We start from the raw sequence: 18,602 nt of genomic DNA, 5'->3' as shown, positions 1-18,602 counted from the left end.
CCTACCAACGGTAGCAAGTACTCCTACCAGACGTCATCCGTGGCTCCCAGTAGTTTGGTCGTTTAATTTATAGTTTTTTCAAATGTCATCCTGTAGAGTTGGGTTGGCCGATTATTATGAAAACTGTATATGATGGTTATGTCTTGATTTGAAGCTTTCGTGACCGCAGGAATCCATATACGCTCTGGTTTTTTCGGGAAAAGTCACGTAGATAGAAAAAATAACAAAAGAAAACACGACGTTTCGGTCGCAACACAAGCAGTCCGTCTTCAGGTGATGATGGTTATGTTTGTGTGCTCATTGGTGACTGGGATAAAGCGATGAATTCACTACGTTTGAGAACCTGGTGTAATCACAGGTGGCTTAAAACAGATATAAAATCCAGAATTTCATCAGGTGCTACGATTTGATCATTCAGCCTGACACGCCACCATTTCCAAAATGCATTTACATTTAAGTGAAAAAATATTACACGCACGTACACGAAACCTGAAAGCAAACACTACAACTCACAATAATTCTAATTTGCGTTCTACACCTTGACCCTGTCCAAATATCCCCGTGAGGGTTTATTTATTTATTATTGTTTAGCACAGCACCGCGGCGAGAGCGGTGCAAGGCATCCGACCGGAAAAAATAATGATAGTAGTGTAATGAAACAAAAAAACAATAAAACAAGTCGCGGGACTGCAGGCAGGAAACAAATAAGTGGCGGTCAAGACATGGGGAGGTGAAGCCCTTTTGTTTTATTTTCCGGCTCACGGAGCGGCTGCCCCATTAGTCAGAACCTGGCCACCAGCGCCAAGGTCACCAAAGGCCCATCATTCAGCGGACATCAGTAGGGAGGGGGGGGAAATCCGCGGAAGCCGCCGAGCCGCGCCCCCCCCCTCCCCGCCGCGGCTCAGAGCTACTCAATCAATCGATGTCGTCTTTAACTTGGCCAGGTGAGAGCCAATTTAGAGTCATTACGTCCCTTTGCAAATAAACACTTTCGGGATTGCGCTGGCGGTGGTGTAGAAAATCAACCCGAAAAGGGTGGATCACTGCGCTCGAGAACAAACAGGGCAAGCTCGTAGCCGTGCGACATTAAAGAGGCCAGTGCGTTTTCAGGGAAAGCTGTAGTCTGCCTACGTTTAGTGAACTAAATTATCAATGCAGCATTGGTTTATTGTTGAAAATAAAATGTAGAATTCGGTTGTTTTATTTATAAAGGCCATTGCCTATAACATCTGCTTGCTAAATAAACAAATAAAATGCCCCAACTGTGCTTCCAAATCCCAGGTTTTTCAAAGCAGCAGCATATTGGAAAATGCGGTCTCAAACTATAAACCACAATCATCTTTCACCCCCCCCCACCCCCTTCTCAAAAGGGGTCACGAAGCTCGTTTCACATTACGCAGTCACATCCAGCCGGGCGGCGCAGTGCTTCGTGCGCATTGATGTACATCGTTGAATTCGCGCAATTTGAAGTCCTATTTGGAGGGGTGTCCTCTAGTCCTCGCAATGATACTATCTTGGGAGAGATACTGGTTCTCGCAATGATACTATCTTGGGAGAGATACTGGTTCTCGCAATGATACCATCTTGGGGGAGGAACTGGTCCTCGCAATGATACCATCTTGGGGGAGGAACTGGTCCTTGCAATGAAACCATCTTGGGAGAGATACTGGTTCTCGCAATGATACCATCTTGGGGGAGATACTGGTTCTCAGCGATGATACCATCTTGGGGGAGATACTGGTCCTTGCAATGATACCATCTTGGGGGAGAACTGGTCCTCGCGATGATACCATCTTGGGGGAGGAACTGGTCTTTGCAATGATACCATCTTGGGAGAGATACTGGTTCTCGCAATGATACCATCTTGGGGGAGATACTGGTTCTCGCGATGATACCATCTTGGGGGAGGAACTGGTCTTTGCAATGATACCATCTTGGGAGAGATACTGGTTCTCGCAATGATACCATCTTGGGGGAGATACTGGTTCTCGCGATGATACCATCTTGGGGGAGATACTGGTCCTCGCTATGATACCATCTTGGGGGAGGAACTGGTCCTCGCAATGAGAATGTGGAATCTACAACACCGACTCGGGGCCTACCGAACGGAGACCGGCGCCAGACCAATGCTCGTGGGGACCATCGAGAGTGAGACAAGCAAACAGAGACACTTTGACCTTGGCACACACCTCTATTGTATGGTAGAATATCAGAGAGAGAGAGAGAGAGAAAATAAACATTATATTGTACATTATATATATAGGTGTCCTTTCGATTAACACTGCCGTAAGTATAAAAAAACGGCTACCACTATTCAGAGATCAACATCAACTTCGGCAAACCATCAGCTGCTGCGAAGGAGAAAACCGAACGGTGACCACGCCACGACACCGTGAGATTGAGATTGAAAAGATTGTCTCGACTGAAAACGAATTTCTTTACAACTGCTTGTTGTTGTGTTTGTCGTCCGTGCCCCACACCTCCAAGTAGCACGGCCAGCTACGTACGGTGCCAAAAGAAGTTTGACATATGTACGTATAACAATACCAAGGCCGTAATTATAATATAGATTGGGGGGGGACACAATTCCCCCAATATTCAAATGTGCTCAAAATGTCTCCCCCAATATATTGCTATAAAAAATATGCTATGGTATGTAAATAAAAACAATTTGCTAAACCTTGGCAACAATATCTGGACTTGTCTTGATAGAAATCAATGTGTAGATTTTTGTTTATATGATTGTGGTTATGGTTGTACTTTATTAATCCATAATCTCTGCCATAACAATGAAACAAGAAATGGTAAAAAAGTAAAAACAGAGCAATGTAATGCAAGACACTATTAGACATTGTCCATCCCATGTGTTAGTGAATTTTGAAATATTTTTGGCAGGAAATTCTTTTTCAAATTTAGATTTTTTTTTTCTGGGTTGGGACCCCCAGACCCTCTGGAAGATTTGGTCCCCCCCAATGTTGACTCCATGGCTACGGCCTTGACGTATACACGCGAGCACAGGCAGGGCCACATGGTGTCTCCGCGCGCCTCCCGTTGGGGGCACCGCGACAGCGCGGCAACGGCACGACCGGACGGTCCCCCGCCTAACGCTCCTGAGCGAACGCGATGATTACCATCGCCACCATTAGCGTTTTATTATCGCCGCCGCCGAACGTGCCGCTGCACGCTCAGCACTTCCGCCGAAGACGCCGTCGACCTATCCAGCGGTGTCTGCAGGGAGGGCTCGCCCGGCCCCTAAATCACGCGGCTCCTTCGCGTCCCCCCGCTCCTAATGAAGCGCAACCTTTGCGGCGGGTGGCGGACGCATTACTCACGGGGAGCGCGGCACGGAGGCCGAGGGGCAACTCCCCTCTCTTCAGGTGTCCCAGCACTTTCTTAGTCCCCACCCCCCCACCCCCCCCCCCCCCGTTAGCAGGGGGCGACGTTCGTGTCAACGCGCGAACACTTCACTGTGTGCGCGCGCATTCGAGTCGTCGCAGTGTACCGGAGAGCGCACTGCGCCACGAACCCGGCGACTGAGCCCAGTTCCTAGGCCATGGCTAACATCAGGGATCAAGTGATATCTGAATTGGTCCTAGGCCTTCCGTAGGTCAAATCAGGGCTTAAATGAGTGCCTGGTGAGGTGTGAAGACATCAGCACTGGGGCAACAAAGGTGGACACGCATGGTTCTGGTCACACCACCCCATCGTGTGCAGTGCTGCCCTTTATAAATTCTCGCAAACAGTACATGGCCGAACAGTCCATATAAGCTATATAGGGGATCTTGGTGTGTATGTGTGTACATGTGTGAGCCATTGTGTGTTTGTGTATCTGTGTATGCATGTGAATGAGCGGTAGTGTAGCGGGTCAGCATGCTGCGCTACAAACCCGGCAACCCAAGTTCAATTCCCACTCACTGCCAACACCAGTGATCATTATCTGAACCGGTCCTGGGCCTCACCTAGGTAGACTCAGCCTCAAATGAGTACCTGGTGTGGTGCGTTAAAACATCGCCACTAGGGAGACTGAGGCAGCCGGGCGCGGTGCTGGCCACCCACCCCCTCGTGTGCAGTCCCGGCATTCATAGGTGCTGCTCGCTAACAGAACTCTCCCCAACAGTATGTTAAGACTATACGGGGGATCTTTGTCTTTGTATATATATAAATATACACGTGTGTCGTGTGTGTGCTCATGCGTGTATGTTTGTGTATGTGTACGCATGTGCACGCTATGATCCCAGAGAGCTAGTTCCAATGCCGGCCATGCACATCATCGGTGGCGAGTGGGTACCTGCACCTGTCATTGGCCTCCCCGAGGTTGCAGCCACCTCACATCACTTCCTGTTGGTGCTGTGTATAAACAACTGTAATGGGGACAAAGGTGGCTGGGTGTAGTGATGGCCAAGCCGCACCCCAGTGTCCCGTGCCACGAGGAGAACGTGCACAAAGAGCCTAGAAATACTCTTTTTTATTTTAACCAGGTAAGGGCCCAAAGAGCTTTATAGCTCTTCTTTAGAGATACTCAAATCGCATGTTTCTAAATAGAGGGAAACACTGGAGGACCCGGGTTAAAAAATCTACGCTACCACAGGGAGAACATGCAAACTCCAAATATACAGCAGGCGTCAAGGTCCGGATCGAAACTACGACCTCCTGTATACCAGGCCAGGTAGTTAACATCTCGCCACCGCGGCGCTACGTTTTGTCTTTGCGCGTTTACACGTAACTCTGGATGCATGTGCCTTTGTGTACAGGATGTTGGTGCAGCGATCGGCACACGGCACTACAATTTTAGCAACCTAGATTCCATTCCTGTCCATGGTGTACAACACACATGGCCAGTTAGTATCTGAATCTAGCAGTGGATTACTCTGTCTGCTCACCCTAAAACTGAATACCTGGTGCAGTGATTTGCACATCAACGGTGGGGATAAAAAGGTGGCCAGGTATAGTTCTGGCCAAACTACCACCCCCCCCCCTTCATTTGCTATGCCAGCTCTAATTAGCCACTAATGGAACATGCACTGCAAGTCCATTAACCCAAATTAGAGGTCTTTGTCTTTATGAATACGTACATTTGCTAGAGGGAACCTTGTTCTGCAGGTAATTTCAAAACTAAATCCCCATGTGTTCCCACCGTTATGGCTTAAGACCTTGGCAGAAATCTTTGAGGTGCTTTGCGTGACTTAAAACTTGGGAATTTCTTGATGCAGGTGGGCACGCAGAGTGCAGCGGAACCGATTGGCTACTGGTCAGTGTCCTTGAGTCACCGAGTCCAGGGTTTGGCGGCTTTCCTTCAAACCAAGCCTTTGCATCACGATGATCCTTGTGCTGCGTGCAGTGGGCATCACTTTGAAACGAGCAGCAGGCTGTCTAATACATCAGTGGGAGAGAGATGAAGGGGCAGTAGCCAGTGGTACATGATGGGATTGTCCAACGGAAGGTACATTTTTATTAACACTGAAATGATGTCAGGGCAACACCAGTGGTGCATTCTGGGATTATTACACACGGTGGGGAAGCACTCAAAGGAGGACGATGATGAATGGGGGCTGCCGGGGTGCAGCACTAGCAGTGCATTTTGGGATTATTAAATGTGGGACCAGGCACATAAGAACAGAGATTGCTACTGCAGAGGACAGAGATGGCAACAGCAACAAGCCATGCATTCTGGGATATTTAAACCGAGAAAAGCCTCGCATAAATCATGGCCTTACCAGTGCCACTTGCTAAGTGACTGAATATCAGGAAGAGCTTCAAGCAAAGAAGTAAAATAGGCAATGGACACGTGCACAGAGACTCCACAATCTTTTTTTTTACTGACCCTCCACAACCAACGCTCAAAATTTGCTCCATCACACGGTCTTACCGTTGCACTTCGCCAGCCCCTAACCCAAATCGACGGGCTGGAGTGGCGAGGCGGTGGGGGTGGGAACAGAGGCGCGTGGGGGCACACAGACTCACCGAGCTGCACGTCCGTGTGGATGCGTAACCTGTGTACGCAGCTCACACGGTACGACTTGTACTGGTGGCTGTTGAGAGACACCTGCACCGTGGCCAGCTCCAGCGGCAACTCGTCCTCCAGGCTCTCGTTGCCGCGTGAACCTGCGCAGCGGCGGATGACGCAGGCGCGCATTAATAAACCCGAGGTGGCCCTTGCGAAAGAGGCGATGCTATTTCGTGTCTCAATAGCTCACCATTTAATCTTGTGGATGAGCAAAGGATGCGAGATTTAATGCCGCGCGCGCGTTTCCCGTGGCTTATACGCGCACAGCTCAAAATTACGGCCACACGGCTTGTGATAGATGCACGCAAGACGATTGTATGCAACACATGCCAAGCACAGGCACCGCGCGCATTTGTGCGCGTATGACAGATGTATGCGACAAAGACAAAAAGATCCCCTGTACAGCCTTAACACGACTGTTGGAGGGCAAGAGCTGTTAGCGAGTAGCACCTATGAAGGCCGGCACGGCACACGAAGGGGTGGGTGGCCAGCACCACGGCCGCCTTCGTCTCCCCGGTGGCGATGTTTACACATCGTACCAGGTACTCATGAGGCCGAGTCGACCTAGGGGAAGCCCAGGACCGGTTCAGATAATCTCCACTGGTGTTCGTAGACCAGTGCGTTAACCGCGACACCAACGTATGCGACGACACACGCGCACGCACACACACACATTTTCCACAGCTATTCATTATGCGCACACAGAACATATAACAAACACGCCGCCCCAAATGAAAATGACACATTTACACATCAGGCACGCAAGTGAAGGTGCATGCGCGATACACAGCAAGCGTACACACCACATGTAGTGCACCGCATGACACACTCAAACAACACGTGCCACGCTCTCTCATCTCGCACACCACCCTATACCACACAGATACAACAACAGCCACCATTCGCCACTTGGTGGTAGTGACGTTACCAACAGCACCTGTGCCAGGGTAGGTGAACAATGAAGCCCCTCAGTGTCGAAGGGTTGTTGTCAGGAGGTCATGGGACAGACGCAGGTGCCATGAGATGACTGATAGATGCACCCCACCTGTGCTCCCCACTGTGCCAACTTGTTTTGTTTAATCTGCCCGGCCCACCACTCGTTGTGAGCATCGCTCCTCCGCCCTATGTTGTTGCTGGAGGGCGGCTGCCTCCAACTGCCCAGTAGCGTCCTTCACGAGCCTCTTCCTCCACAGAGGCCGATCTTGACACCGTTGGCTCCAGTCATCGGCAAGTCCATTCGGCTCCACATCTTCCTGTACCGCATCAACCAGTCTCTACTCTAACCTGTGCTGTGCCCATCAGCCCCCTCTATCGTGTCAAACAGAAGCTGTTTGGGCATGCTGTGGCTGGGGGTGCGGGCTTCGCGTTTTGCGCCGGGCCAGGTGCGCGGTTGACGTAACGCGGAGCGGCAGAGGCTCTCGCTGGCAAGAGGTCGAGGGGGCAGATCCGAGCGTTATGGGTGAACAGACCAGGCAAGGCGAGTGGCAGACGCACCGCCCGCTCTCTTCACGCTGCCAACTCGCTGCCTTTTAGCTTCCCGACACTCGTGGACGCCGCTGCTCTGCCTCCTGTTGTTGTTGCTGGAGGACGTGTTCCCCGAGTGATGGCTGACAGGTAGGCATGCGACGAGGCACCCTCCCTGGTGACTCAATTGTGAAGATTTGGGGTGGCAATTCGATTCCAGGTTGGCTATTATTTTCGTCTCACTGGCAAATATTGTCAATATTTGTGTTCATTTGTATAGTTTTGTTAGCATATTATACCATTAGCCCATCATTTGCATATCACCTACATAGAATAATAAATAATGGATTCTTGCACGTCAACGATACGACGAGCATACAAATCCAATTTAATTGACGAATCGACCAATCAGTGCACACCCAGAAGGAGATCCGCAGTGTCCTCTTCCACCGTCGTTTCACCGCCCCGACTCTCCGCTCCCCACCGAGATCTCACCCCATTCACTGGGACGCACTGCCCGAAATATGCGTCGAAGAAATGTCGTGCATCCGAAATTCCAACTCTCAGACAAAGCAACCGAGTGGCTGAAATCACCTCCGGGGTGAATCTCTGAACAGTTGCTCTTCATAGGCCACACGAAGGAACGGCGCTGCACGCGAGGCTGCACGCGACGCTGCACGCGACGCTGGCGGCGTGTGGCGACTCACTGTTTTCGCGCACGAGACAGAACTCCATGCTGTTCTGGGACTCGAGGCTGCTGTCGAGGTCCACGGCCACGTTGGGTGCGCTCTGCTTCTCCAGCCGATACTGAGGCCCTGCACAGGGCACACGCACGCACGCACGCGCACACACACACACACACCATGCGTTGGTTTAATACTATAGGCTTTCGCGACCGATATTCATAGAGGTTTTTTGGGTTAGATCGCGAAAATATAAATGTGTCGTTAAAACCCGCCACCACCCTACACAGCCAATTAGTAAGGTTTGTCATGTAAACAAAACATGCAATTCGTTACTAGTACAGCACACCGGTGTGCTGGAGAGTAAACCCACTACATTTCCACTTCGAGTACGACTATAAGCCAGTAATTACAACCAGCATCATCAGGCGACAGCCAGATTGTCAGTCTTAGAGGGATAAATTTGATGTTGTCACTTGTGAGCCAATCAGGTGCGCACAAAGACAAAGATCCCCCGTACAGCCTTTAACAGACTGTTGGGGCAAGTGCTGTCAGCGAGCACCTATGTAGGCCAGAACGGTACACGAGGGTGTGAGTGGCCAACACCACGCCCCGACCGCCGTTGTCTCCCCAGTACTCATTTGAGGCTGAGTTGACCTAGGGGATGCCCAGGACCGGTTTAGATAATCGTCACCGGTGTTGGTTGCGAGCGACAAACGAACTCGGACTGCTGGGATTCATAGCGCAGCGTGACAACCACAACACGACCACTCCCCAAATGCACGCACGCACGCCGAAAAGTTTCCCCCGCAGTGCGGCGGCGATCCCACAATGAGCAACAAAGACAAAGATCCCCTGTACAGCCTTCGTCGTCACAATCTTATCCAGTTCCCGCTCCATTCACCGCTCCATCTCCTTGGTGGTCCTCAACCCGGGCGCCTTTTCCGCCTTCGGCTGGCACTCCGTTGTTATTCTCGCCCCCACTGGTTACCATCACCCCCCCCCCCTTCCCAGTAACGCGTGCCCCTTCATTGCCCACATACTCCTCCGAACGGCGCCTTTAACATGCAGACGGCTTCTCATACACGTGGGTCCTGTTTCTGTCTCTCGGTGTGATTCCAAGCGTGCATCCATCCCTCCACGTTTGTTTGTGCACTTCTGAGCTCAAAGCAGCCCACCGATAGGTTGTTAATTATTTGTCAGTGCTCCACTGGCAGTGGAGAACAAGTGCAAGTAACATAAAACTTGCATTTGTCAATAATGCTGTGGGCCTTAAAAGTACAAATAATATACCACATACAAGAGGCGGCTGATTATTGAAGGGTGTTTCTGTTACTCAATAGCTACTATTGGGCAACTATTCACATGCCAAATTAAACAATTTGTGTATTTCTCATCAGGCCGAATGGTGCAATGTGGAGCTTCCAACTGTAATTGTCCACAGTCTCTCTTCTGGCGTTCTTTATCACGGGCTATTAAGAAGGCCCATTGCCCGAAACGTCACCTATATTATATTTTTCCTCTGCGGGCCACAGTGTTATTGATGAACATGTTGAGTTTGTTTGTTAACAGGTTATATATATATGTTTGAAAGAAAATTGCATTCATGGATTCTCACAAACATGACGCCTTTCCCCACGATCCTTAGGGATCCATGGGGCATTTATAATGTGTAGGCTTTCATGACGCTGACTTTTTGGCCTTTGGTTCCGCAAGTTTCATGTGTTTTTGTACACTCCCCCCACCCCCGCTCACAGCCAACAAATAAAGTTGCCACGTGAAGAAACGTGCCAACTTATTAGTGACTCGGCAGCACCACAATAAATCTGATATATCTGGCACCTGCCTGATATTGCTGGTTGTAACTACCAGGGTAACGTCTGTAAACTCAATGTTGCGGATCGCTCTCCCCCACACGCCCGGTGGGTGCTGTTGAAAGCCGTAATAAATTGGCACGTTTGTTCATGGCGTGACACATTTATTCCTTGGCTGCGTCGGGTGGAGGAGGGTGTACGACACACATTTTGCTTCTTGCGCGGCGATTTCACCCAAATATCAATTACGATCCATAAGTGTGTGGGGGGGGGGGGGTGTTTGTATTTGCACTCGTTCCGTGCATGTTCTTGCGTACGTGCCAGTTCACGAGTTTGTGTGGCCGAATCGCATAGTGTTGCTTTCCAATAAACGAAAAAGAATCTTCAGTTTTCAAATTGACGTGAGGATTCTGCTAATGTTTGGCTGGCAACTGCTATGCCAGACAGACCAGTAGAGGGCACTGGTTCTCCTTGGAAAATAAAATCCACTGGAGACAAAAAAATGCATATATAGTGGGTCCACGAAGACAAGATAATGCTGTACTTTATAACTCCAAGCCATAACATGGTAAATTATTAATTCTTCCAAGATCATTAGCAGATTTAGCAAGCGAACATTTGACTGCAAATGAAAAGCATTTTTTTTTTCAAGAAGGATGGAGGGCCAGTTGAAACGAATTATTCGCCGAACAAGACGCTCAAGCGAAAATCATTTCCGATAGCTGTAAAAAAAAATGTACACAATTCCGCCGAACGTAATAATTGGCCTGTTAATGGCCGCGCCACCCCTGAGAAGGAGGGCGAGGCGTTTAGCGGCGCCTCGCACCACCACGGCCGAGCATTAGGCAAATGGACGGCTCACGCAATCGATGGCAAAATAAATGGAACCAAGCCCCGTTGGTCCACGCACGGCCGCGCATCATTTACCCTCCGTGGCTTCCGCAACGATCGCGCGTGTGCGCGCGTGCGATAGATTAATAATCTTAACACAAATACTCCCAAGTAAACCGATAATAGTTTGTTAACAGACGACATACGGCAGTGCGCCCAGGTCGCTTGGCGGAAGATCCGTATGTCGGTGGTTCGGTCGGCCCATCAACCCCCCCGAGGTCGACAGATGAATAACCACTCTGTGGGTGAAGTCAACGGTGGTTGCCCTTTCGATAAACTCGCCCCTGCCATAGGAAAGTGGAAATTCCACCACTGGCTCAGCAATGGAAACAGGGGATGACCACTGCTTCAGTGCTCATAAGAAATAACGTTTGTTTACGTGTACACATTAAAACCATGGTGCCCTTTGTGCATACGATTGTACATATATTAATGCACGTGTGTGTATATACTTGACGGCTCAGAATAAAATGAGCACCTGGTGCGGTGTGTAAACATCACCACAGGACAAAGGTGGCCGGGCGTGGTGCTGGCTACCCACCCTCTCGTGCGCTGTGACGGCCTTCGCTAACTGCACTTTCCCCAGCGGTCTGTTAAAGACTTTCTGGGGTTCTTTGTCTCCGTTTATGTACTTGTGTGCGTATGTATTCGGAACAGGAACTGAAAGAGTTTTTGAGTGTATGGGTGTGCGTGTCTTTGCACGAACACACACTTGGGGTACACGCATACGGTATTCCGGTTTGTCACGCGCATATTTTGAGTGCATGCACACGTGCGTGTGCGTACCCACGGACTCCTCAGCCTCAAAACGAGTACCTGGTGCGGCGTGGGAACACCGCCACTCGAGAAACAAAGGTGGCCGCGCGTGGTGCTGGCCACCCACCCCACCTCACGTGCCGTGCCGTCCTTCTTTGGGTGCTACTCGCTAACAGCACTTGCTCCTACAGTATGTTAAGGCGACACGGGGGATTCTTTGTTGTCTTTGTATACCACAGTATACACTTGTGCGTCTGTATTTGAAACAGGAACTGAAAAAGCTCCCAGCACGGGGAGCGAAAAGCGGTCGGTGTTATATCCTTTATAGCAAAAAAATCCAGTGCCTCCATGCTCATTTTCACACTGGGTTAAGGCTGTAAACTCATCTAGTTTAATTCCAACTACGTGGTAGTAGACATTCCACATTCCTATGGTGGGGGCCAAGTCTTTCCAAAGGATCAACAACCCCAGTGGTGGAAATATTAAAGGCGTACAAGAAGAGGAATGTCTCAGTCCTGGACTTAGGCGATGGGAGTCTGCGCAGGATTCTCACCACGCGCTACCGCAAAGACCTACACGCGGTGGGACTTGGGTCGTGAAAATTCCATCCCTTGCTCACGTGCAAGTCCGCGTGCGCGCGTTCGCGGAGCAGAAGCGCGCGTGCACGTCGCGCCAGCCGTGCGCCAGCAGCGCAGAGGGGACCGCACGTCGTGCCGCGTCGCGCCGGCAGGAAGGGGCTCTTGACCCCCCGACCGCCCGCAGACGCTCGGTCCGCGCAGCCGTGAATCGATAGCCCTCCCAGCGCCGGCAACACCCCGGCGGCCGATCAATACTCATCTAAATGTAAATGCGGAAAGATCCCTCACCCGGCTGCTATCTCTAACGCTGGGGGTGCCCTCTCTCTCCCTCCGCCGGCCGGCGCGCGCGCTTATCTCCCCGACACTAGCGCGCATGGCAAAATTACTTTCTGGCACAGCGTTTCCCCGATAGCCAGATAAACGGCGACACTCCACCGCTGGGAAATACATCTCCCCTAATACACTCCCCCGCGCGTAGGCAGAATTCCGATGGTGGAGGAAAAAATAAGAAAAAATTAGGCGTAAATTTAGATGCCCTAAACGTAATTACTTAGGCCCAAGCCTGTTGCTGCCAGACGAGTTAAGGCAGCGCATTAACTCTGTTAACCCTGTAATGCAGGACCAGCCTTGAGCTGTTATGCAGGCTTGGATTCCCAGGTAACCACCGTTAAATTTGATGTTTTTGGACAAAACTCCAAGTTGATGTAATGCGAGCAGAGAATTCAGATTGCATGGTGTGAGACGGGTTAGATCTGACCATCTCAGCAAAATTATTATAATGACGGTGGTGATGACCACCATTGATGATGGTGGTGGTGGTGATGATGATATCGATGCCCTCGCAGCAAACAGCTTTGCCGATTGAGCTACAACCCTGGCCTTTGATCTAGAAATAAACAACGCTAATCCAATTAACACCAAAGTTGTATACACAATCAATAACTAGATGGTGGTGAGGGGAAAAAAATTTGCTGGAATAATTTAAACGGGACAATTTTCCAAACGCTGTTAAAACCCACGCACGATCGTCTCCAAGTGAGGCACACGAGGCGAGATGAATAATTCGTCGCCACAGTCACGAATCCATTTTACAATGACGTTAACTTTGCGTTTGGGAAAAGCTCTCTTGTTCTTGAGTAATACGCGGAGATGTACATTGAAAGCTTGGGAGTCTCGTTCGTACGTGAAAATAAACGGCGATGTTTTTTGTTCGTGTGTTTGGGGGTCTTACTATTATATAAAATTGTTAAATATCCAGATTTTTTTTATTCTGAGGGAATCAGCTTTGAAACAGTGACGAAGTGACAAAAATAATTACCAAATAAATCTGTGATATTTTAAAGGAAATTTCTTCTTCTGAGAGGCTTTTTCCACGCTACAAGTCACCTAATTAATTTGCACGCTAATTGACAGACGTGCATTTGATGTGTGATGTGTAAAACAAAATGATTCAATTGATGTAAATTCCTCGTAAAGACTTAACTCTTAATTAGCAACCCTTGGAGAAGAATATCATCTTTGATCAACTTAATGCCAATGTGGTTTTATATTAATATAATTTTATATTCACACAACCAAAAATATAGAAATAACATTGCATTCATTTTGACGGCCCACGTCATTTGAGCGCACTAGCCGATAAACTGTAACAGGCACGACTGTTAAAATACAAAACAGGAAATTAGGAGTGGAATGGTGACAGAGTGGTTATCACACGGCGCACTATGAAACTATAAAATGGGTTTCATTCCTGGCCACAGCTAACATCTATCGCGAGTGATATAAACCACATTATTTATTTTACTAGGCAAGGCCTACTGAGCTAAACAACTCTTTTTCAGAAGCAACCTGGCCACAATTGATAGCTCCACGAAGTGGCTTATCATCATGTGGACATTACATTTACAGCAGCCAACTACTCTAAAACTAATGTTGACCCGGAGAAAAATCCATGTGACTACAAGGAGAAAATGCAAACCACAAATATACAAGTGTAGGATTGAGCCCAGGACCTCCTGTATATTAGGCGAGGCAGTTAACATCTCACCACCGCGGGTTCAAGGTTCACCACCTCGCACTGACCAATGTGGTCAAGGATGGTCAAACAACCACCATGACTGGCACTGGCATGGCGAGAGGAGGCCCTCATCCGTGCTGTACTGGCTGCATAAAGCGCTGCAAAATTTGTACATTCATAGACAGTAACACTCCTTGCCCAACCGAGCGTTGGGTGGTGCTCAATCTCTGCGACCCTGAGCCAGCGGTGAACATTCCACATTGCTATGGCTTGGCAAGGAACACTCACCACATAAACAACCACCTTTAACTTCCTGGAGGGGAGTGATGGCATACTGATGAGCGCACTGCACTAGCAACCAGTAACCTGAGGAGTGCGATTTTCCCAGCCACAGTTGACATCACCAGTGGCGAGTGATATTTGAACCAATGCTGCCCCACCTCCCCCTTTCACAAACCAGCAGAGTGAAATATCCCCGTAACCAACACGACACACAGGGAGTTCTTTCTTCCAGCGGTCAACTGACAAAAAGCTGTAAATGGAATTGTTGTTATTATGATTATTAACTTTCGTGAAAGCGGTACTTATTTTAATCAACGTTGGCACGAACATGGTCTGAGTTCACGACGCCACTGTGCAGACTTTGTGTTATCCTCAACAGAAGGCGGTAACAACAAGCGGGCTTTGCTGGTCTTTGTGCAAGATATTCAATGTTCTTCCCCCATGTGTGCGATTTCTTGGGGAACTCTGGTATCCTCGCATTTTATAAAGGTGAAAAAAAATGTGCAAGGCGCTCCTGATAAAAACGACCCTGGACTCGGCGAAGCTTCCTCGGGTAAACAAATTATCGTCATTCCCCGCGCGCGTTTCAGTGACCTTTGGTTAATACGGCGTAAGACCGGGCGTCTTGAAGACGACCTGAAAAAAAAACCTATTTACTCAAACGCCTCTGTGTAGTTCACGAAGTGTGCGACAAATAAAAGCTCAAAGCACTGCCGCGAAAAAAGAAAACTGCCGCTGGAAACAAACGGGAACCTTTTAAGGCCCTTGTGGAAATTTTACCGACAGGCCAAGCATTCGTAACCTTTTGCAACAAAAATATATATATATCTCCATTGGACACAAGCGGTAGACCACTGCCTGGATGCCGATTATGTTTAGACTGGAAGCTGCCCGTGGCTGTTAATTCCCAAGCGCGAAGCAGCGCTCTGATGGAAGCGCCGCTCGCACACGAAGGCCAGAGCAGCGCTCTATCCCCGATTACCATTCAGGGTGCAATGCCGGTGCTGTGCGACCAAGATTGCAAGCGGAGGCCATTCCCGCAGCAACGCCGATGTCGCGGAAGTTCTTTTAAACTGCGATGAAATGTGCTGTGCTAGACACGGCTGCTGCAGCAGCTGCTGCTGCTGTTTGTTAGTTTGTTGTCCTGCCCCCACACCTCCGATGAGCACGGTGCAAAAGAAGCTCCGCAAAGATACAGGAGCCCGGCATCGGGGTTTCTGGTCATCGGTGCCGGCAAAAGCAGAAAGACCGTTTACAATGCCAGTGCACGCACATTGCGTGCGTACACAAGGGGGGGATGTCGGTCTAAACATTGTAGGACGACTACTACTACAGAGTAGCATTTCGCAGTTGTGCTGCATATCTCCGTGGGGTGTTTTCAGGTTGTGCCGCGCGCATTGACGCACGCGAGCTCCTCCATTCGGTTCCCGAAGAACCGTCTGAGACGTCACCCCTAACTACGCACCCAACCCGAAAACACATTGCAGATATTTATTTACACGTCCCTGTTAAAAGTAAAAAAAAAAGTCCAACGATCTCCCCTATACAAGGCAGCAGTGTTACAAAGCGGCAGTGTTGCTCATCTCTGTTGGTGGGTCTGTGGCAGGGGAGGGGGGGGGGTCAGTCTCCCCACACAGCAACCACTGTGGACTTATTTTTCGACGGCGAAGGCAGGGCAGGTGAAGCCACCCCACCGCCCCCCGTCCCTCCCGGCCGGGTTGTTCGTGCGACTCCTTGGGAAACGAATTCGCCCATCGGTGACGAAGGGGGCCCTTGCGGCGGCTCGGCCACCGCACCGCAGCGAGCCGACGCGGCCGCTGCCGCCGCTGCGGCGACCGCACAGCCCGGCGGCGCAACGCCTTTGCCATAGCGACGACCCGCGCCCTCACCCCGCACACATTAGCCTCCCCCCCTCATTCCGCGACGCCACTTGCCGCTGCCCACGTCAGTACCCGTAGCCTCTTCAGCCGACCGTCTTGACTCATGGGCTGAGGAGGGTTCACTGAGAGCGAGCGAGCGAGCGAGCGAGCGAGCGTGGGGAGATTGCTGCACCGACTCCCATCGCCCGTCTAAGTCCAGGACTGCGACATTCCTCTTCTTGTACGCCTTTAATACTTCCGCCACAGGGGTTGTTGACCCTTTGGACAGACTTGGTTCCCACCAGAGGAATGTGGAATTTGTACTACCACCAGGTTGGAATTAAATTGTATGACTTCACAGCGTTAACCCAGTGTGCATATTAGCATGGATACACTGGCTGTTTTTGCTTAAAAAACAAACTACTGCATTTCTAACCACTTTGTGGGACATTTTAATTCCTGTTTATCGTCACAAAATTAATTCCCCACTTCATGAAGTGAAACCATGGCAACGGTATTTACGAAGCGATTGTAATTGATTGATACAATTTACTTGCGGGTATTTTCTAAGTGGAGGAGAGGCGGTGCAGTGGTTAGCACACTGCGCCACTAACGCGGCGACCCAAATCCCATTTTATGGCCATTTTGCCAACGTCAGCTGCGAGTGGACACCCGAAACGGTCCTGGTCTCAATGTCCCTTAACCCCCTCCCCCTCTTCATCATCCCGCATGAACCAGCTTGATGAAGTACGGTTACACATCTCCCGTGACAGACACGGCATGGTCGATGCCTTCGCTCGTACAGTGGGTTGACGAGCATTCGTAAAATATCGACGGTTTACTGTTGAAGTTACCCAAGGATGTCTGGGGCCAGGCGACACTTTAGCACTCGACCCACAATACGAAGGTGGTGAATTGAGATGTCTGGTTTGGTTGACTACAGCACTTGTACATCCACTCACTCGGAAGGTATACAAATCCATTTCAATGGTCCTCATGCGACATCCCAAACATGGCACCCCCTGGGTTTTGACACTCGTCCTCAAAGAACACCGGGGGAACCTCAACCGCATCAAAACATCCACGACAAGCCCACGTGCACATCTCCTCCGTGAGCCACGGCGGTACGAACGTGGCCATGCTAAACCAAACTGTGGATCGTGAGCCGCTGCAGTCTGCGGCTCATCCAACACAGGAGGAGGAACGGCAACCATATACCAAGTCTCTCCTGAAGTCCTCTTGCGGCTGGCAGACATCGGCATAAGTAGCTTCTTCAGCACATCGCTGCCATCACACCATGCAAGGCTAGAATAGAATTGGCCTTTGGCTATCATCGCCTCGACCACCCGGAATAGCCCCCCCCCACCCCCCGGATCTCATCAGTTCTCCGAAGCTAAGCAGGTTTGAGAGCCTGGATAGTACATGGAACGCGGTGACCATCATGCACGCCAGGGTGTCAACGGCAGATGTGGAGCCGTGCTACGTTCTGGCCAGCAGCAAAATCAACTTCGTACCGTTCCAACGCTGCCTATGGACCCCCCTCCCTCCCCCACCACCTTCACTGAGCCGTGCCGACCAGAGTGGTGAAGTATGAACAAATAACTCAACCATAGGCAGGACCTCATCCAGCAGCGGAGTGACAAAAGGGTCTCTGCGCCTGTACATGGCTATCACCTTCCGACACTCATTCGATTTGCAAAAAAAAGACGACACGTTGATAACGGACGCTCATTTCCGGAGGAGGAGGAGAAGCGGCGCACTCAGACGACACAAACGCATGCACACACGCAAGAGCCGACGAGCCCCGTACGTCGAGTTTACACCGTTGGCTCTTTCACGATATTAGGGGACCGCGTTACCTGTGCGACGGACTCCGGCAAACGCAGGCATGGCCAGGGACAAAATGTAACCGCGGTGCATTTATTTTTCAGACCCGCAGCCAAAACACACGGCCGTCTTACAAACGCCGCTGCGCATTCCCAGCCGGTGCGATTACAGCGAAACCGTCTCCGTGGGCCGCATTCGAGGCGGCGATACCGCGGACTCCCTCTCTCTCCGTTAGAGCCGTGGTCTGAACGTTTCGACTCGCTGTGGGGGGGGGGGGGGGGGGGGGAAGGTCGCGGGAGATCAAATATTTGCGTGGAGGGTCGACTCGGCCCCATCGACGTTATCCTCCGGCCGTCTTGATAGAGAACCGAGCGATGCTTTTGAGTGAAGTCAACAGGAATCTTGCTTTGTGAGGCGACTGCCCGCT

At 50.3% G+C, this 18,602-nt stretch overlaps 1 protein-coding gene across 4 annotated transcripts in view; it reads right to left on the bottom strand.

Annotated features, from left to right (window-relative positions):
* Nucleotides 1-18,602, bottom strand: part of MAPKAP1 (MAPK associated protein 1) — a 131,585-nt gene that overhangs the window by 36,455 nt on the left and 76,528 nt on the right. For all 4 annotated transcript variants that reach the window (XM_061550686.1, XM_061550684.1, XM_061550685.1 and 1 more), the window contains 2 exons: nt 8,176-8,283; nt 5,962-6,102 (listed from right to left, as the gene is read on the bottom strand). In XM_061550686.1, coding sequence (XP_061406670.1) covers nt 5,962-6,102; nt 8,176-8,283 — 249 coding nt within the window. The remainder of the gene's footprint in view (nt 1-5,961; nt 6,103-8,175; nt 8,284-18,602) is intronic.

Source organism: Lethenteron reissneri, chromosome 12 (assembly GCF_015708825.2).
Source record: "Lethenteron reissneri isolate LAM-NWPU_2019-01 chromosome 12, ASM1570882v1, whole genome shotgun sequence".
NCBI classification, from domain to species: Eukaryota; Metazoa; Chordata; class Hyperoartia; order Petromyzontiformes; family Petromyzontidae; genus Lethenteron; species Lethenteron reissneri.
Note: the sequence above shows the minus strand (reverse complement) of the source record. Positions and strands in the feature narration are given on the sequence as shown.